This window comes from Pan paniscus, chromosome X (genome assembly GCF_029289425.2).
Source record: "Pan paniscus chromosome X, NHGRI_mPanPan1-v2.0_pri, whole genome shotgun sequence".
Taxonomy (NCBI): domain Eukaryota; kingdom Metazoa; phylum Chordata; class Mammalia; order Primates; family Hominidae; genus Pan; species Pan paniscus.
The window spans coordinates 153351377-153372631 of NC_073272.2; the positions used below are offsets into that span (position 1 = coordinate 153351377).

At 48.2% G+C, this 21255-nt stretch overlaps 1 protein-coding gene across 2 annotated transcripts; it reads right to left on the bottom strand.

Moving 5' to 3' along the window:
- Positions 1–5675: 5675 nt before the first annotated feature.
- PNMA6F (PNMA family member 6F) lies at positions 5676–9889 on the bottom strand. 2 transcript variants are annotated; one of them, XM_034949922.3, is made up of 2 exons: positions 9531–9889; positions 5676–8789 (listed from the first exon to the last, which is right to left on the bottom strand). In XM_034949922.3, the coding sequence occupies exon 2, from the start codon at positions 8716–8718 to the stop codon at positions 6934–6936; it is 1785 nt and encodes a 594-aa protein (XP_034805813.1). In that variant the 5' UTR covers positions 8719–8789; positions 9531–9889; the 3' UTR covers positions 5676–6933. The 2 variants fall into 2 exon arrangements, with proteins under 2 accessions (XP_034805813.1, XP_034805812.1); XM_034949921.3 differs by having other exon boundaries at positions 9581–9888.
- Positions 9890–21255: the final 11366 nt, after the last annotated feature.

Consider the following 21255-nt stretch of genomic DNA (forward strand, 5'->3'; position numbering starts at 1 on the left):
TCGGGGTGGATGGCTGGTGTGGGGGGAGGGCCATTATGACCAGGTTTCTGCTGTCCCTGATTTGGCCAGATGTAATCATGGCTGTCAAATGGCCATGGGGGACTGAAAGCAAGATACGGGGGTGCCACAAAAGGCAAGACCACAGGCAGTGCCATAGAAAGTGCAGTGTGGTGGGCATGCAGTGTGGCCACACTATGCAGAACCCAGGTGGGTGTGCGCCAGGACTCCTGGATCTGGGGCTCAGGGAGACAGGGCTTCAGGGCCCAGTCTCCAGCAGTGCGATGTGCCCTGGAATAGGGTCACAGGTCCCCAGGGTACTCACTGGTGATTGGGCTGACTGTCAGCCTTGCTGGAGAGAAATCCACCCACCCCTATTCCCAGGATAGGAAACTGATCTGCTTGGGGGCTGCTTGTCTTTCTTTGTGATAGGTGCTGTGGCTCACAATGAGGTTCTGGGGATAGATGGACCTGGGGCTTTCCAGGAGGAGAATGGGAGCCATGAGTTTGAGCCCAAGCAGGCACGTGGAGCCAGAAGCAGGGCAGCTGGAGGTGCTGGAGGCCAAAACGCTCAGGGGACTGACTGCTGCGTGCAGGGACTGCAGGCCTGGGAGGCAGGCCCTGCTCTGGGCTCCCTGAGGAAGGGGTAGGATCTGGAGGAAGATGGTAGCCTTGAGAGAGGCTGCCCCACAAATGCTAGGGTCTGTGGGTGGGGAAAAGCTCAGACAGCACAGTGTAAGCCCAGGCCCAGAGCCAGCCAAGCCTCTGGGGCCCATGGCTCAGGGGACCACAGCAGCAGGGGACCAGGGTCTGCCCTGCAGGCCCAGGGAAGCAGCCAGCAGGCACTTGGGCTTTGGCCTTTGCACAACCCACTGTGGGTGAAGGAGTCAGGGCCTGGGAGGTGGCCCTGTTTGCACAGGCAAAGAGAAAGGTGAGACAGAGGGAAAAGGTCACATTCAGCTCTTTCCAAATTATCTTGCTCCAGGGGAGAGGACCAAGGGCTGGGAAAAGGATGGCCCCCAGGGGTCTCACTCTTCTGTGCCAGGCCCTGTTCCTGTGTCTGGCAGCCAGAGGGCCCATTCCCAGAGCCCATCTAGAGCCAGACTGCCCAGGGCGTGACCTTCCTCCTGGCACCCTGCCATGGGAGTGGCTGGGAAAGTGACTGCTCTGTGGCGTCTTCATCTTCAGAAAAATGAAGCTGCCACACAGCTCACCAAGAGGAGGTGATCCCAGGCCAGGAACAGGTGGAGGTCTGGAGTCCAGAAAGGCCACAGAGGGTGCTGGATCCTGTGGGAGAAGCAGCAGGGGGTCCCGGCCATGCCCCTAGGTTGGCCTTGTCATTCCCAACCAACTGCAATGGGACATAGACTTACCTTACAAGGTAGTGAATCGACAGGTTCTCAGATGAGCCTAAAATTAAGTACAAAATATGCTGGCCCACCACAGACCCCGGGGTGCTATCCATAGAAGGACAGGACACAGGCCTGAGGACGGCACCCCTGTCAGTCCTCTCTGCTCAGGGGCAGACCCGAGGATGGGACCCCTGTTAGTTCATTCTGCTCAGGTGAAAGGCCCAAGGATGGCACTTCTCTCAATCCACCGTGCTGAGGAAACAGACCTGAAGACAGGACCTAACTCAGTCCCCACTGCTAAGGGAAAGAGCTAAGGCCACGACTCTCCCAGTCTTCTCTGATCAAAGCCACTCAGGGAGCAGGAGTTTTCTCAGTCCTCTCTGCTCAGGGGACAGATCTTAGGACATGACCTCACTCAGTACTCTCTACTCAGGAGCAATTCATAAAGGGACACCTCTCCACATACATGTCACTCAGCAAACAGGACAACAGGAACTCTGTTGGTCCTCTCAGCTCAGGGGACAGGCCTGAGGATGGGACCCCTCTTGGGCCATCTTCTAAGGGGATAGATAAGAGAACAGGACCTCTCTCAGTCCCATCAACTCAGGGGACAGACCTGAGGGTGGGACCCACCTCGGCCCATCTTCTAAGAGGATAGATATGAGGACAGGACTTCTCTCAGTGCTCTCTGCTCAAGGGACAGGCCTGAGGATGGGACCCCTGTCGGTCCATCTTCTGATGGGATAGATATGAGGACAGGACCTCACTCGGTCCCCTCAGCCCACGGGACAGGCCTGAGGATGGGACCCCTGTCGGTCCATCTTCTGATGGGATAGATATGAGGACAGGACCTCGCTCGGTCCCCTCAGCCCAGGGGACAGGCCTGAGGATGGGACCCCTGTCGGTCCATCTTCTGATGGGATAGATATGAGGACAGGACCTCTCTCCATCCCCTCAGCTCAGGGGACAGGCCTGAGGGTGGGACTGCTGTCAGTCCATCTTCTAAGGGGATACATGTGAGGACAGGACCTCTCTCAGTCCTCTCTGCTCAAGGGACAGGACTGAGAATGTGACCCGAATCGTTTTATCTTCTAAGAGGATTGATGTGAGGTCCAGACCTCTCTCAGTCCTCTCTGCTCAAGGGACGGACCTGAGGATGGGACCCCTCTCTGTCCATCTTCTAAGTGGATACGTATGAGGACAGGATATCTCTCAGTCCTCTCTGCTCTAGACACAGACCTGAGTTTGGGACCTCTGTCGGTCCATCATCTGAGGGGATAGGTGTGAGGAGAGGAACCCTCTCAGCCCCCTCAGCTCAGGGGACAGGCCTGAAGATGCGACCCCCGTCGGTCCATCTTCTTAGGGGATAGATATGAGGACAGGACCTCTCTCAGTCCTCTCTGCTCAAAGGACAGGCCTGAGGACAGGACCCCTCTAAGTCCTCTTTTCTCTACGATAGATATGGGAATGGGACCTTTCTCAGTCGACTGTGCTCAGAAGACAGGCCACAGCACAGGACCTCTCTCTGCCCACTAAGCCTCAGCTGCCTGAAGACAGCATCTCTCTCAGTCTTCTCTGCCCGGGGACACCTCTCCCACTGCTTTCTACTCAGGGTCAGGCCTGAGGACAGGACCGCTGTCAGTCTTCTCTGCTAAGGGGACAGACCTTAGGATGGGATCCCTCTCTGACCTCTTACACAGAGGATGGGCCTGTGGACAGGACCTCTCTTATGACTCTCTGCCCAGGGATGGGTCTGAGGACAGGACTCCTCTCAGTCTTCCTGCTCAGGGGACGCCTGAGGATGAGACCTCTCAGTTTTGTTTGCTCAGGGGACAGACTAGAAGATGGGACCTCTCTCAGTCCTCTCTGATCAGAAAGAGACCTGCGGGTTGTACTCTGTCAGACATTTCTGTTGTTCTGCACAGGGGACACCTGAGTATGGGACCTCTTTCAGTCCTCTTTGCTCATGGAACAGGCCTGAAAATGAGACCTCTGCCATTTCTCTATGATCAGGGACAGAGCTGAGGACAGCACCTTTCCCAGTTCCCACCGCTCAGGGTTTGGAGAGAGGCCTGTCTGCTCAAGAGACCCAACTCAGTCCTCTCTCGTTAAGGAACAGGTCTTATGATGACACCCGTCTCAGTTCATTTTCTCAGAGGTATACCTGTGGACAGGACCTCTCTCACTCCTCTCCGCTCGAGGGAAAGACCTGAGAACAAGACCTCTCTCAGACCACTTTGATCAGGCACAGGCCTGGTGACAGGACCTCTCTCAGTCCTCCCTGCTGAGGGGACAGGCCTTAGGATGGGACCCCTCTCAGTCTTGTCTACTCCGGGACAGTCCTGAGGACGGGACTTCTCTGAGTCCTCTCTGCTCAGCCTCACCCCCATGATTGGGCTCTGATCCAGCTCCCTCATCCACCGCTCAAGCCCTCTGTGAGCCCAGGAGGCTGCTGCTTATTGGATGGGCTTGGTCAGCCCTTGGGCACCCAGGAAGGCACCTTGATGGACCTTTCTGTCCCCAGGCCACACATGCCGCCCTCCTCAGGGGCACTTGTTGAGGACTGTGCAGCAAAACACAATGCATGGTAGGAGCTCTGCCAGCTGGCACGCACCAAGGGCCTGGCCGGGATGAAGGGGACAGGTGGCCCCCCGGGGGGGGCCGTCCTTCAGGCCCGACAAAGTCTCCTTGCTCTGGGCTGGTGGGGAAGCAACTGGTTTCTCCCGGTACCTCCTTCCAGACTCCCTGGCTAGATCCCTTCCGGGTTTCACAACCCAACTGTCCAGCATGTGTGCTCACATGCCCACTGACACAGTCACACACACATTCACTCACACACTCATGTTCCAGACACACTCACATGCGCACACACATTGAGTGACAAACACACATTGACGCATTCATGCCTGCTCATTGACACACCCACATTTGCAGTCAGCACACGCACGCACAATGACTCACAAACTCACACACACACTGACACACATTGACACACTCACAGTGTCACACACATTCAGCGACATGCATGCTCACCTTCAATGGCACAGCCTCATTCCCCCACACCCTCCCACTCACACACGCTCAGTGATGCAGTCACATGCTGTCACTTGGATTCACACACACATTCTCAGAAACTCATGCACATGCTCACACTGACACACACACGCACACGCTCAAACACACCCGCTCACTCACACTCATACCTGCTCGGGAATCGCGGCACACACAGGTCCACTCTGAACAGGGAAAACCAAGGAGCCCTGACAGGCCCTGGCAAGGTCAGCCAAGCTCTATGCCCTCTCCTCTTGCCCTGTCCCCAAAATCCGGAGGGGCCCTTGGAAAGTGAGCAGTTGACTTGGCCCTGCTGAGACACAAGGGACGGACATGCTGGGGTTGTGCCTAGCCTGAAGAAGGCAGGGAGAACAGAGCATAGTGGGGGCCCCAGGCATGCCTGCAGGGCACCCCAATGGGACACACTACAAGGGTCCCTGAGACACCGGTTAAGCACCTTCAGGCCGAGGAGGCTGCAGGCCCAGCCCCAGAGACCTGCCGCCCCCTGCCCCTCCCCGACAGCCCCGCAAAACTACCCCTCCCATGCCTGCACTGGCCTGTGTATGCCTAGTGTCTCCCAGGGCCCCTGCCGCCCTGCAGACCTGCTGACTGCAGCTCTGCTCAAGCAGACACGTCGCCTAGATCCAGGATTCCTCAGCCCAGGTGGGCAGCCACCCATTCCCAGCATTGGCTCTGAGGCTGCTTTGGGGGAGCCTGGCTATCATCTGAACCATGGGGATGGCCGGAGGCTCTGTGCTCCAGAACAGCCGGAGGAAGTGTGTGGACACAGACTGAGTGAGCCCCGGGAGACTGTCGCCACATCCAAGTCAATGATCCCGTCCCCTCCCCACACATGTGCAGGGAGGGGCCTATCACTTGTCCCAGTTCTGTCGCCCACAGACTCTGCGTTAGTTAAATGGCTGATCCAGGACTACCCTCCATTTGTGGCGAGCTCCCTGGCCTGTTGGGAGAGAGAGCCAGTTCCAAGAGGGCTCAGGAGGGCGGGTTCCAGGATCCTCAGGCCCCCACCAAGAACTGCCCCTCTGGCCACAGTGCTCAAGGAGGATTGCTGCCCTGGGGATTCAATCAGCCACTGCCCATGAAAACCAACATCCTGTCGCCAGGCTCCATGCAGCCCAAAGAACCCCACAGGCCTTCAGGGACCCTGCCCTGCGCACACCCCAGTGTCAGCCTGGCCACTGTGGCCCTCAGCCCACCCAACCCCATCCCCAGCAAACCTCATCCCCAGTCTCCCAGAGCAGAGGCGAGGCCGGCTGGAACACTGAATGAAGTTTATTGAAGAGAAACATGTACTGAAACCATTGAAGAGAAGGGAATCACAACACAGAGAGAAACTGCAAACGGCCACCACAGGACACAGGTCCCACACAGGTCCCGGGCCCCCTCCTCCTGGGGTTCCTGGCAAGACGCCTTGTCTACCCCACCTCCTGCTGCCGACCCTGCTGCCACCTCCCTCCTTCCTGAGGGCCCCAGGGTCCGCCTCTTGCCAGGATGGTGGACTCTGGCAGTGTCCACTGGCTTCAGGGAGCCCCCTCCCGAGCCCATCTGCTGGGGCAGGGCCCTGCCCTATAGCCCTCACAGGACACTGAAAACACAGCAGGGAACACCCCCCCAAGTCAAGGAAACTGAGTCACAAGTAACAACAGGAATAGAACGCCAAAGCACAAAGCTCCCCGGGGAGCCTCAGGCAGGGCAGCTCTGCTCTGTCCCAGGTCCGGTTCTTCCTCACACAGTCATGGTCACCATCATGGTCACGGGCACCATCGTGGTCATGCTCACCATAGCAGTCAAAGGATGAGCGTCCATCGTGCCCTGGCGCCTCCTTCCGCCATCTCCCAGGACTGTGCTGGGGGCCTCCGGGGAGGAGCTGCTCAGAGAAGAACACACACAGCTCCACGAGAACAAGCAGCCCCTGACCTAGATCTACACCAGGAAAGCAGAGGTGGTGCTCACGACAAGGGACAGATAGCAGCTAGCAGAGCCTGGGCTAGCAGGAAGCTCACAGCATGTGCCCCAGGCCCAGAGGCAGCCGCACCGATGGGCGCACAGCATACAACTTTGTGTAGGAACAATGGCTAGCGGTGGGTGAGTGGGCGTCTGCTGTACGGACGCGTGGGTCACTATGGGGCCTACAGAGGTGAGGGTGGGCTTCCCAGAACGGGGGGCAGTCTGCCCCAGGGACGGCAAGTGGGGGCCACCTCTTGGGAGATGCAGGCAGCTGTCACCCTTGAGAGGGCCTCTTTCCCCCATCTCTCCCAACACAGGACAAGGGGTGGGGGGCAGACATCTTCAGGCTGGCCGCTCAGGGCTCCCTCCAGGCCAGCTCCCCATTTGGTATCAAACGTGGACATCTGGGTCACTGGGAAGGGCTGGTGGTGGTGGCCAGGGCCCATTAGGGGAGGTGGGAGGCACAGCTCCCAACATGGGGTGAGGGACCGGCCCTGGCCTGGCCTCTGTCTGCCTCCAGGGTGCTGCTGCCTGAGAGGAGAGGAGCCCTCAGGGCCCTCAGAGCCTATTTGCCCAGGGGGGACTTGGGCTTGCCCGCCTCCCCAGCCCCATCCTCATCCTCGTTTTCTGACTCCTCTAAGATGGGCTTGAGCCCCTCCTGGGGAGGCTCCTCAGCCTCGTGGCCTCCAACCTGGACAAGGCCCTCTGGCTCCCAGCTGGGACCTCCTGGGGCCATGTCGACTGCACTGCCCATCCTGGCTGGGAGGCCCCCAGGGGCTTCGGGGGACCTTCCCTGACCTAGGCCTTCAAGGCCTGCAGGGGTATTTTCATCCTCCCCAGTGGCAGGGGCAACCCTGGCGGCCTCTTTGGTGGCGGAAGCAGCCTCATCAGCATCTTCTGCTCCAGGATCAGCCTCGCTGGCGTCCCCCTGGGCTGGGGAGGCCTGGGCAGCAGCTGGGTCTTCACTCTCCACTGGGGCCGCTGCCCAGGCCACACCCTGCTGGCTCCTTGCTAGGGAGGCTGCCCACGCCTCCATGTCCCGGATGAGCCGCAGCAGCCTCAGGAAGCCAGGTGGCCTCCTCTCCAGCTGCATCCTCCTCAGGGTATCCTGGAGTGCCTCGCTGGGGCGGGCCCGAGACAGCACCTGCCGCAGTCGCAGGTGGTTGGCCATGGCTGGGTGGACGGCCCCCTTCTCCACGGCCTTCTGCAGCAGGCCTTCCAGGCGCACCACGAAGGCAAACAGCCCCTCCTGGGGCCCCTGCGTGCAGGTCAGGAACTTCATCCGCGAGGTCATCCATGTATCCCGGCTCCTAAACACCTGCCCCAGCGCCGTCAGGCAGTCCTGCGCAGAGAAGTCTGGATCTTCCTCCAGGAGGCCGCTCACGATATCCAGGGCCAGGCCATCCAAGCTGTCCAGCAGCCGCCTCCTTTTCTCCCTTTCCGACGCATGGCACCACAGCTGCAGCATATCCTTGGCGTCCTCCAACCAGCTCTCAAAGGACTCTTCCACGCAGCCTGGCTGCTCCCTCCCGGAAAAGGGTCTCAGTTCCTGGTAGGCCATAGTTTTCACCAGAGGCCGCAGGGTCTGGCGCCATGACTGGGTCCAGGCCTCCACCACACCTGCACCTACTGCCTCACCTGCAGCTCCTGCCTCATCTTCACCTCCTTCCTCACCTGCGCCTCCTGCCTCACCTGCACCTCCTTCCTCACCTGTACCTCCTTCCTCACCTGCACCTCCTGCCTCACCTGCACCTCCTGCCTCACCTGCACCTCCTGCCTCACCTGCTGCTCCTGCCTCACCTGCTGCTCCTGCCTCACCTGCTGCTCCTGCCTCACCTACACCTCCTGCCTCACCTGCGCCTCCTGCCTCACCTACACCTCCTGCCTCACCTATACCTCCTGCCTCATCTTCACCTGCAGATCTTTCCTCATTCACACCTCCTGCCTCACCTACAGATCCTGCCTCACCTGCAGCTCCTGCCTCACCTGCACCTCTGGCCACTGCTTGCCCCTGGGGCTGTGCAGGGAAACTGGGTATATCCTGAAACTCAGCATCAAGGGCCTGGGGCAGGGAGATCACTTTCCAGGGTCCCCCTTTGCCTGCTATTTGGCGGGGAATCAAGCTTTGGTTTAAACCCTCAGCGAATTCCACCAAGGCTGCCCTGGCCCCGAGCTCCTTTCTGAAGACCTTGATGAGCACTCGGTACCTGCCCAGGGGCGACAGGGCAGCCCGCACGGCCTCCTGGAACTCATGTTCCTCGCAGTCGTCAGGGATATCCAGGATGAGCAGAGAGCGCTCTGCGTTCACACCCATCCTCCTGCACCAGTCCTGAAGCATCGCCAGAGCCATCGCAGAGGACTTGAGGGAGGGAGCCTGATCAGACAGGAATGTGTGCTGACTGTTGCAGTCTCTGACGCAGCCTGTGAGTGCAAAGGGGAGAGAGGGACGTTGCTGCCAATCAACCCACCCCCACTACAGGCCTTTGCCCTCCCCTCCCAAGCACTGCAGCAGCCAGGGATCCACTCCCTCCCACTGCTGCAGCCCATGCACCCCCAAAGCCCTCCCCCAGTTGGTGACACTTAATCCCTTGGCACACACCCACCACCTCTATTGGGAGATCCCCTTTTGCCTGAGCTGATGTCCCCTTATCACACCACAACAAGTGCACCTCCCCCTCCCACCATCATCTGTAACATTGCAGCCAGGAGTCCTCCCCTATCCAAGCCCCTGCAACAGGTAGCTCTTCCCCCACCCAGAATCCCTGCGGCCAGTAGTCTTCCCCTACACAGATCTTCGCAGCCTGGAGTTCTTCCTTACCCAAACTGCAGAAGGGAAGCAGAGAGACCTCCCCTGTCTCTTTTCCAGCGCCAAACCAGGAGCCCCCTCCCTCTTTTGATCTTCCTCTTTTGATCTTCCGTGTAACCTGGCAACCCCCCTCCACGCCCCCCACACCTGCAGCCAGAAGTCCCCTTCCTCCCCCGAAAGCCAGAGCCCCCCTCTCTCCCACCGTCCCCTGCACCTCTGCAACGGCAGCCCACCCTACCCCCCACCCCCGCCCCACCAGACTCCTGCAGCCAGGAGCCCCCTCCTCCTCTCTCTGCGGGCCCTGGGCCAGACCGGGACCCCCTCTCGCGCCCACTGCGGAGGCAGCGATCTGGCACCTGCCCAGGGCGCCCGCGGTCACTCTGGGGTCCCGCCGGAGCCTGCTCACTTTCTCCGACTCTGCGGACGCTGCGACCACCCGCGGAAAAACGCCGCCTTCAAGCTGTGGAGCCCACTCTGGAGGCCGCCTAGAGGCCCTGGAGCAGGAGGGTGGAAGATCGCGCCTCAGTCACGCGGCCGCGCTGCGCAGCGCAGGGGTCTCCAAAGCCCGCTGTGCTAAGACTACAGGGCTTCCCGCTTCTCCCAGAAGCCCCAGGTAGATGAGGAAGAAAAATTTCGTAGTCTCTGTGGAAGACAAGTGGCTAGACAGGAGGAGACATCTGTGTTGCCCTGGCAACGGGACCTGCATGGTAAGGGCTTAATGTTCCAAGGCTTGGAGCCTCTGGGAGCAACAGGCCCACCGATTGGCCCTCCACCATCAAAATGACCTCCATCAGTAATTGTGGCAAATTGCTGGGATGGGATGGACTAGAAGTCACGAGGAGGAGATCCTAAGACCAGGTCCCCAGGGTATTCACAGCCTGCCCTGCTCAGGCCTGGAATCCCTACAACATAGATTGATTGCTGGCTGTGTTCCTCATACCAGCTCTTTACCGGCTGGAGGCCGGCCTTCAACCACCTGGGCAGCCATTGCCTAGGAAAGCGTGTGGGCTTTCAATCAGACAGATGCAGCCTCACCTAACAGCTGGGTGGCCTATATCTGTCAGTGAACATGTATGCCCATCATCTGGAAATGGGCAATAAAACACTTGCCTTTTTATATATTGCTGGATATGGATTTCTAATAAATAGTTTTCCTATACTGTTCTTGAGGGATATTTTTCTGTAATTTTCTGGTTTTATATCATCTTTTTATCAGGATTTAGGTTTGTACTGGCCCCATAAACTGAGTTAAGAATTGTTTCCTGCTCCTCTATTTTCTGAAACTGTTGTGTAAAATTGGCAATTTTTGTTCCTTAAATATTTGCTGGAGTTCACCCATGAAATCATCTGGGCATGGATTTTTGTTTTATTTTTAGAAAAGTTTTTTGTTAATAAATATATTTATGAAGTATAGGGCTATGTGTTTTTTCTATTCAATCCATTGGAAGTTTTGGTAAATTGCTTTGTTTACAATGCATGTGTCAATTTTATCTAAGTTGTCAAAATTATTGTCATAAAGTTAATATTCCCTCACTATTCTTTTAATGCCTATATAACCTCTAATGATATCCCTCTTTCACGGCTGATATTAATGATTATTTTCTTTTTTCTTGATTAGCCTTCCTAAGGGCTACACATTTGGTTGCTCTTTTAAAATATGTGTGATTGACTTACTTTTAGTTTGTTTTCTATTTTGTTGATTTCTGCTCTTGTATCTCTATTATCTCCTTCCTTCTACTTATTCGAGATTTACTTTGCTATTCCTTTTCTAGCTTCTTTAGGTGGAATGTTTTGTATATTTACTGATTTATAGTAAATATTAAATATATTTTATATATTTACTGATTTCTTGTCTAGTGGTGATATCAGTTGCTGAGGCAGAGATGATGAAATCTCCAACTATAATTGTGGAAATGCCTAGTTGTTCCTTTATACTGTCAATTTTTGTTTCATATATTTTGAGGCTCTGTTATTGGGTGCAAACATGTTTATGAGTTCTATGTGTTTCTGATTAATTGAACCTTATATAATTATTACCTTTATCTCAGGTGATACTCTTTGGAACTCCACTTTGTCGGCTATTAACATAGACTTTCCCACTTTCTTATGCTTGCCCCTTGCATGGTATATAATTTACAACCTCTTACTATCAACCCATCTGAGTCTGTATATTAAAATTGCATTTCTTGGAGACAGCAAAAGTCTTGCTCTTTTATTCATTCTGACAATCTCTGCCTTTTAATTGGAGTGTTTAGCCCATTTACATTGAATGTTATGTTTGATATGTTTGGATTTAGGTCTATCCTTTTACTATTTGCTCCATCTGATTTTTGTTCCCATGTTCCCCATTTCCTGCCTGGATTAATCAAATATTTTTTATAATTCACTTTTAATGTATCCGTTATCTTCTTAGCTATATCTCTTTGCATTTTTGTAGTGCTCACTCTAGAGATTACAATATATATATATATTTAACTTTTCACTGTCGACTTAAAGTTAATATTGTACATAAATGTAAGAAACTCTCCATCATATAGATTCACTTCCATTCCACCTCATCCTTTATGAGTTGCCAAACCCTAGTATATACTATTAAACTGTTTACCTTAAAGTCATATTATTATAAAGAAATTAAGAGCAAATAACTATTCATTAATATTTACCCACACATGTGCCATTTCCTGTGTTCTTCATTTCTACCCAAAGATCAAAGATTTCCTCTAGTTTAATTTTTCTTCAGATTGGAAGACTTCCTTTAGTATTTCTTTTAGTGCAGTTCTGTTGATGAATTTTCTTAGCTTCCCTATATCTCAAAAGATATTTACTTCACCTTCATTCTTGAATTTGTTCTATTTCCCTAGCTATAGAGTTCTGTATTGGAAGGTTTTTTTTTCTTTCACCGTTTTAGAAATGTTGCTCCACTGTCTCCAGGCTTCCATTGTTTCTGATGAGAATTAAGTTCTTAATACACTCCCATATGTAGAGTCATTTTACTCTGACTACTTTCAAGATTTTTCTTGCCCTTCTTTGTTTTCAGTAGCTTGACTACAATGTGCCTAGATGTTGCTTTCCTTTGTAATTATCCTCTTTGTGGTTCACCAAGTTTCATTAAATTTGTAAATAATGGATTTCCTAAGAAAAATGATACCAGAGGAATTTTTCAGCCATTATTTCTTCAGATAGCTTTCCTTCCCCATTTTCTCTATCCCATCCTGGCACTCAAAATACACATTTGACCTTTATATATTGTCCCACAGACCACTGAGGTTCCATTCGTTTCTATTGTTGTTCCTCTTGGTTTATCCGAATAGATCATTTCTATTGATCTAGCTTCAAGTTCATGACTCTTCTGTCATCTGCAATCTGTTATTAAGACAATCCATTGAATTTTTCACTTTATGTTTTTCAGTTCCGGAATTACAGTTGGTTTGTTTCTCTTTTTTAAATTTTTATTTTAGACTTAGGGGTACATGTGAAGGTTTGTTGCATAGATAAACACATGTCATATAGGTTTATTGTATGTATTATTACATTACCCAGGTATTAAGCTCGTACCCAATAGTTATCTTTTCTGTTCCCCTCCCTTCACCCACCCTCCATCCTCAAGTAGACCCCAGCATCTGTTGTTTCCTCCTTTGTGTTCATAAGTTCTTATCATTTAGCTCCCAGTTATAAGTGAGAACATGCAGTATTTGGTTTTCCGTTCCTGTGTCAGTTTGCTAAGGATGATAGCCTCCAGCTTCATCCATGTTCCTGCAAAAGACATGCTCTTGTTCTTTTTATGGCTGCATAATATTCTGTCATGTATATGTACCATATATTATTTATCCAGTGTGTCATTGATAGGCATTTAGGTTGATTCTGTATCTTTGCTATTGTGAATAGTGCTGCAGCAAACATTCACGTGCATGTGTCTTTAGGGAAGAATGCTTTATATTCCTCTGGGTATATACCCAGTAATGAGATTGCTAGGTTGAATGGTAGTTCTGCTTTTACCTCTTTGAGGAATCTCCATACTGTTTTCCACAATGGTTGAACTAATTTACACTCTCACCAACAGTGTATAAGGGTTCCCTTTTCTCCACAACCTCGCCAGCATCTGCTATTTTTTGACTTTTTAATAATAGCCATTCTGACTGATGTGAGATGGCATTTAGTTGTGGTTTTCATTTCCATTTCTCTAATGATCAGTGATATTGGGCTTTTTTTCATATGCTTTTTGGCCACATGTATGTCTTCTTTTGAGAAGTGTCTGTTCATGTCTTTTGCCCACTTTTTAATGGGGTTGTTTTCTCTTGTAAGTTTATTTAATTTCCCTACAGATTCTGGATATTAGACCTTTGTCAGTTGCATAGTTTGCAAATATTTTCTCCCATTCTGTAGGTTATCTGTTTACTCTGTTGATAGTTTCTTTTGCTGTACAGAAGCTCTTAAGTTTAATTAGATCCCACTTGTCAATTTTTGTTTTTGTTTAGATTCATTTTGGTTTCTTTGTCATGAAATCTTTGTCTGTTTCTATGTCCAGGATGGTAATTGCCTAAGTTGTCTTCCAGGATTTTTATAGTATGGGGTTTTAGATTTAAGTCTTTAATTCATATTGAGTTGATTTTTGCACACAGTGTAAGCAAGGGGTCCAGCTTCAATCTTCTGCATATGGCTAGCCAGTTATCTTAGCACCATTTACTGAATAGGGAGTCTTTTCCCCATTGTTTGTTTTTGTCAGCTTTGTCAAAGATCAGATGATCGTAGGTGTGCAGACTTATTTCTGGGCTCTCTATTCTGTTCCATTTGTCTATGTGCCTGTTTTTGTACCAGTACCATGCTGTTTTAGTCACTGTAGCCTTGTAGTATAGTTTGAAGTCAGGTAATGTGATCCATCCAGCTTTGTTCTTTTTGCTTAGAATTGTCTTAGCCATTCATACTCTATTTTGGTTCCATATAAATTTTAAAATAATTTCTAGTTCTGTGAAGAATGTCATTGATAGTTTGATAGGAATAGCGTTGAATCTGTAAATTGCTTTGGGCAGTATAGCCATTTTAATGATATTGATTATTCCTATACATGAGCATGGAATGTTTTTCCATTTGTTTTTGTCTTCTCTAATTTATTTGACCAGTGTTTTGTAATTCTCATTGTAGAGCTCTTTCACCTTCCTGGTTAGCTGTATTCCTAGGTATTTTATATTTTTGTGGCAACTGTGAATGGGATTGCCTTTCTGATTTGGCTCTCAGTTTGGTTGTTGTTGGTGTATAGGAATGCTTCTGATTTTTGTGCATTGATTTTGTATCCTGCAACTTTGCTCAATTTTTTTATCAGCTGAAGGAGCTTTGGGGCCAAGACCATGGGGTTTTCTAGATATAGAATCATGGTGTCCACAGATAGAGATAGGGTGACTTTCTCTCTTCCTATTTGGATGCCCTTTATTTCTTTCTATTGCCTGATTGCTCTGGCTAGGACTTCCAATACTATGTTGAATACAAGTGGTGAAAAAATGTATGCTTGTCTTGTGCTGGTTTTCAAGGGAGGAATGCTTCCAGCTTTTGCCCATTCAGTATAATGTTGGCTGTGGTTCTTATTATTTTGAGTTATGTTCCTTCAATATCTAGTTTATTGAGAGTTTTTAACATGAAGTGATGTCGAATTTTATCAAAAGTCTTTTCTGCATTTATTGAGATAACCATGTGGTTTTTGTCTTTAGTTCTGTTTATGTGATGAATCACGTTTATTGGTTTTCATATGTTGAGCCAAACTTGCATCCTAGGGATGAAGCCTACTTGATCATGGTAGATTAGGTTTTTGATGTGCTGCTGGATTTGGTTTGCAAGTATTCTGTTGAGGATTTTTGCATTGATGTTCATCAAGGATACCGGCCTGATGTTTTCTTTTTTTGTTGTGTCTCTGCCAGATTTTGGTATCAAGATTATGCTGGCCTCATAGAATGAGTTGGGGAGAAGCCCCCTCATCCTTAATTTTTTGGAATAATTTCTGTAGGAATGGTAACAGATTGTCTTTGTACATCTGGTACAATTTGTCTGTGAATCTAGCAACTCCTAGGCCTTTTTTGGTTGGCAGGCTATTTATTAGTGATTCAATTTCAAAGCTTGTTATTGATCTGTTCAGGGAATCAGTTTCTTCCTGGCTCAGTTTTGGGTGGATGTATGGGTCCAGAAATTTATCCATCTCTTCCAGGTTTTCTAATTTGTGTGCATAGAGGTCTTTGGAGTAGTTTCTGATGGTTGTTCTTAGTTTTGTGGGGTCAGTAGTAACATTCCCTTAATCATTTCTAATTGTGTTTATTTGGATCTTCTCTCTTCTTCTTAATTCATCTAGCTGGTGGCCTATTTTATTAATTTTTTCAAAAAACCAACTCCTGGAATTTCAAGCCAGTGGGTTTTATCTTGTGAGGTGCTGTGGAAGTGGGGGCTACAGGCTGTTGCTGCTCAGCCCCCTAGATTCAGCCTCTTTCCTAGGGGTATGTACAGGAGTCTAACCTTCCACTTTGCCGAAGCTGCAACTACTTTTGCCAGAAAGCCCAAGTATCTAAGGTTCCAGGTTCTCCACACATGCCTGAGCAGCTGCTCTGCCAAGAGCCGTGGCTCTGTCTGTCAGACTGAAAACTGAAAGGCCCTGGTGGAGTGGGTTCACAAGGAGATCTGCTGACCCGAGGGTTGCAAAGATCTGTGGGAGAAGCGTGGTTTCCTAGAGTCGCTCATTCACTAACCACTTTCCTGGGTAGGGGAGGATCCCCTGGCTCTGTATTGCTCCCAGGTGGGCCATTGTTCTATCTTGCTTTTCTTCGTTCTCTGTGGGTCAAGTTGTTTCCTTGATTAATCCCAATGCAAGTACCTGGATGTTTCAGTTGAAGGTGGTGTATTTACTCACCCCTTCTGTTCCTCTCTGTGAGAGCCACACATACTACCTGCTTCTAGTCAGCCATCTTGGCCACTCCCCCAATTGGTTCTTTTCAATAGTTTCTTTTTCTCTACTAAAATTTCCTATTTAAAACTTCATTGTTATTCTCTTGGGCCATGTTTGTATATATTTTACATTTTTACACTTTTACCTTTTACATATTACACATAACATTTACATTTCTACACTACACAATTGGTTTTGTGTAAATCATAATAAACACATCAGCCAAAGTGATAAGTAGGTTGGTGTATATAATTCATTCATTAATTTATTCATAGATCCACCCATTCAACAAGCATTTACAGTGCACCTACTGTGTCAGGCATTATTCTAAGTCCTAGAAATTTAGAGACAAATTAGAAATAGTCTCTGTTCTTAAGGAGCTGCCAGAATGGTAAGAAGAGGCAGGCATGTAAACAAATTTAGTAATACAATTTACTGGGGGTAGTGATAGGGTATGTACAGAGTACAGGGGGATACCAAGTGGGCAGGTCATACCTGGAAAGGGTCAGGAAAGTCCTCACAGGGAAGGTACACCTTGCATTAGGATAGAGGAGGAAAGATAGAGGTACATATCAAAAACGTAGCAAACAATCATCAAATGGCTTGAAGAACATCAGGGAGAGGTGTCCAGTGAGCAGGTGGACATTGAGATTTAGAAAGCAGAAGTTGGTCCCAGAGAGCCAAACCTGATGGCATTTAGCCTTAAGGTGGTTGTGTGAAGCTGGGTGTATTAGTCTGTTTTCATGCTGCTGATAAAGACATACCCAAGACGAGGTAATTTATAAAGAAAAGGAGGTTTGATGGACTCACAGTTCCACGTGGCCGGGAGGCCTCACAATCATGGCAGGGGGTGAAAGGCACATCTTACATGGCAGCAGGTAAGAAAGAAAATGAGAATCAAGCAACAGGGGAAGTCCTTTATAAAAACATCAGATCTCATGGGACTTATTCACTACCATGAGAACAGTATGGGGAAAACTGCCTCCATGATTTAATTATCTCCCTCCAGGTCCCTCCTACAACACGTGAGAATTATGGAGCTACAATTCAAGATAAAATTTGGGTGGGGACACAGCCAAACCATATCACTGGGTGAGGGGCTGATATCCCCAGATGGCACCACAGGTAGCCTAAGAGGATGTGGGTGAAATAGAGTTGTTCTGAGCCTTAGTCAGTGAAGGAGACCAGAAAAGAATTTGTTGGAACTGAGGGCCAGAAGCCAAGCCTGAGACATTCAGAGCAAGTTTTACCTTTATACTTTATACTTTAAGGACGCAGGCTGTGGACTCAGGCCAGCCATGTGGCATTGAACAAACTACTTAAACTCTGTTTGGCTCAATTTCCATAACCATGAAACAGAAGTAATAATAGGACCTGCCTCAGGACTATTGTAAGAATTAGATGAGATAATATTTATAAAACAATGTCTGGCACATAGCAAACAATCATCAAATAATAGCCTTTGTTATCAATTTATTGTTTTAATGGATATGAAAAACTAGAGAATTAATTTTAACCCCTCAATCACTAGATTGTAACACAGATGCATTCATTTATTTGAGAAATATTTATGAAGCATCTACTATGTGCCAGGCATGTTTTTTGGTACTATCAGGGAGAAATCAATATCTATGGTCTTAAGACCTTAACCTGGTGTTAAGATCTCAAAGGATCTACGAATCAGATGGGGGAAAATGCATCCTTATTTTTACTAAAATAACTAAACTTTAGTGTTTCCTTCAATTATGAATGTAGGCAACAAACCACAACAGTATCGGCAATACATGTGACTTTGTCACCAACAGAAATTAATATTTTCATATCACATTACAGTTATTGCCAATAGCTAGACACATTTGCTGGAAATAACATTTCATCAATTTATGGCATTGGTAAAGAACCTTTAAGTACTGCTGTTTTACTTGTTAATGAAGAAGCACATATATCAATATAAAAATCATTATGAGCATGCTTTATGTTCTTGACTATGGTCAGCCCAGGTTGAGTTTCCCTTGGATGCTTTCTTCCTTGAGTATCAGGACAATTCTTGTTTCTTGTAGTAATCTAGCATTATATCCTAGACACTGTCCATAATGAATTCTAGTAGATTTGGCTTCTTGGTTTCTGTTATATTTCTCCGAAGATGAGTCATTGTTTGTTATTGTTGTTGTGGTGGTGGTGGTGGTGGCGGTGGTGGTTTGTTGTCTTAGTAGACAACTAAACTAGCTAAACTCACATGAAGTCTCCTCTGTATTGGGTACCAACTGCAATCTCCAGACTCCGTTTCTTTGGTATTGGGCATCAGCTGAAACCTCTGCTCAGTTCTTTTCTTGGACTCAGCCCTGTGCATGCATGGCTCCAGGGTCAACCAGAGATTTGGGCAGAGTGTATAGGCCAAACATGGAGCTCGTCAACACAGTGCTTCTCTACTCCCGGGTATTGCCCCTCCTGCTTTCCCTCTGCCATGGCCACCCTAAAATCTGCTCTCTGGGTCTCTGAGTTTTAGCCACCCTGCACAGCATCCTCTGTGGCCCACACTCACATGCAGACAAGCAAGAAACTCACCTTTGCAGAGAGGAACAAGATTACAAATCTCACCGCAGTGCTCAGCAGTTCAGGCTCCCCTGTGGCTCCCACCAATGACTGGGCAGACATTGCAAGACTCGGGATGCTGCCAAGAGAACCATGGCTACCAGTGCTTCTCAGGGAATGGGTGGCACAATGCCTGCCACCAGCAGCCCAGCCTGAGTGAAATCTGTGGGGACCCTGCTTCTTCCCACCTCGGGCCTCAGACTCAGTGGATAGTAGGTTCATATGATTGGTGGAGCCTGAGTTAGGTGCCCATGCTGTAGCTACAAGAGAAGCTGGGAGAGTGAATACTAACCATCTTTGAGATCTAGAGTGGGAGGCAAACTCTACTTCATGGGATAGGGCAATGCCCCAAACAATGGTTAATATAAAAATGATTGTCATTGTCTACTTTATATGGTATTAAATGGACAGAAGAAAGAAGAGAAACACAGATTAAGAAACAAATAAAACACACTGATTACCAATATCAGGAATCAGGGTGGTGTTATCACTGCAGATAATAATAGAACATTGTGTACAATTTTATATTAATAAATTTGGCTACTTACATGAAATGGGCAAATTTCTTGAAAGATACAAATAGCAAAGCTCAGTCAAAAAGAAATAGATACAGGCATACCTCTGAGATAATATGCCTTCTGTTCCAGACCAGGGCAATAAAGCATATATCACAATAAGCCAGTTACCCAAATTTTTTGGTTTCCCAGTGCATACAAAAGCTATAGCCTGTTAAGTGTACAATAGTATTATGTCTGAAAAAAATGTACTCATCTTAATTTTAAAATATTTTATTGCTAAAAATGCTAATGATCATCTCAGAGTTTGGTGTGTGGTGAGGGCCTTCTTACCATGTCCTCATATGGTGGAAGGCAGAAGCAAAACAGCAAGCTAACCAGATGCTGCATGAAGCCTCTTTTATAAGGGCCTTAATTCCATTCCGAGGGAGTAGCCCTCTGGTCTAATCACCTTTTAATAGATCTGGGTCTCTCCCTCTTCTTCCTTCTGTCCATTTAATACTATATAAAGTAGACAATGACAATGCCTCACCTCTTAATAATATCACATTGGCAACAGCTGAATTTTGGAAGGGATACATTCAAACCACAACATCCAGTCTCAGGCATTTTTTCATGGCAGTGCAAATGGACTAAGACAATTTCCAAATAATTTTGTTGAGTGAAAGGAACCAAACACAAAAGAAGACTTATTATAACATTTTATTATATAAAATTCTAGAAAATACCCTATAGTGACAGAAAGCAGATCATTGGTTGCCTGGGGACAGGAGAGGAGAAGAGAAAGGGATAGTCATGGGCATGAGGAAACTTTGAAGGTGATGGAAATCCTTATTGCCTTGATTGTGGTGATGGTTTCATACGTGTGTGTGTGTGTGTGTGTGTGTGTGTGTGTGTGTGAAAGCTTATCAAGTTGTTTAGCTGAAACATGACAAATTCACAGTTTATTGTCTGTCAAATATATCTCAGTGTAAACAGACAACCTACAGAATGGGAGAAAATCACCTGACAAAGGTCTAATATCCAGAATATAACCCCATCAAAAAATGGGCAAAAGACGTGAACAGACACTTCTCAAAAGAAGACATACAAGTGGCCAAAAACATATAAAAAAATGCTCTCATCACTAATCATCAGAGAAATGCAAATCAAAACCACAATGGGACACTATCTCACTCCAGTGAGAATGGCCATTATTTAAAAGTCAAAAAATAAGAGATCCTGGAGAGACTGTGGAGAAAAGGGGATACTTATACACTGCTGATGGGAATGTAAATTATTTCAGCCACTGTGGAAAGCAGTTTGGAGATTTCTCAAACAACTTATAACAGAGCTACCATTTGACCCAGCAATCCCAGTACTGGGTATATACTCAAAGGAAAATAAATCATTCTACCACCAAGACACATGCACCTGTATGGTCATCACAGCACTATTCACAATAGCAAAGACGTGGAATCAACCTAGGTGATCATCAGTGGTGGATTGGATAAAGAAAATGTGGTAGGCATTCACCACAGAATGCTATGCAGCCATAAAAAAAGAATGAAATCATGTCCTTTGCAGCGACATGGATGCAGCTAGAGGCTGTTATCCTAAGTGAATTAATGCAGGAACATAAAACCAAATGCCACACATTCTCATTTATAAGTGGGAGCTAAACATCGGGTACTCGTGCACATAAAGATGGGAACAACAGACAATGGGAACTACAAGAGGGGTCAGGGAGGGAGGGGTCAAGGGTTTAAAAACTAACTATTGGGTACTATGTTCAGTACTTGGATGACAGGGTCATTCGTACCCCAAACCTCAACATCACACACTATACCCAGGCAACAAACCTGCACATATACCCCCTAAATCTAAAATGAAAGTTGAAAACATAAAATTTCTCAGGAACTACATGTGTGTGTATATATATATACATACATACACACACACATATATACACACACATTGCACATAATGGGCTAGCTTTCTCTTTTGTCTCTCTCTCTATATATACACACACATATATGTACATATATATATACTGCACATAACATTGGGCAAACT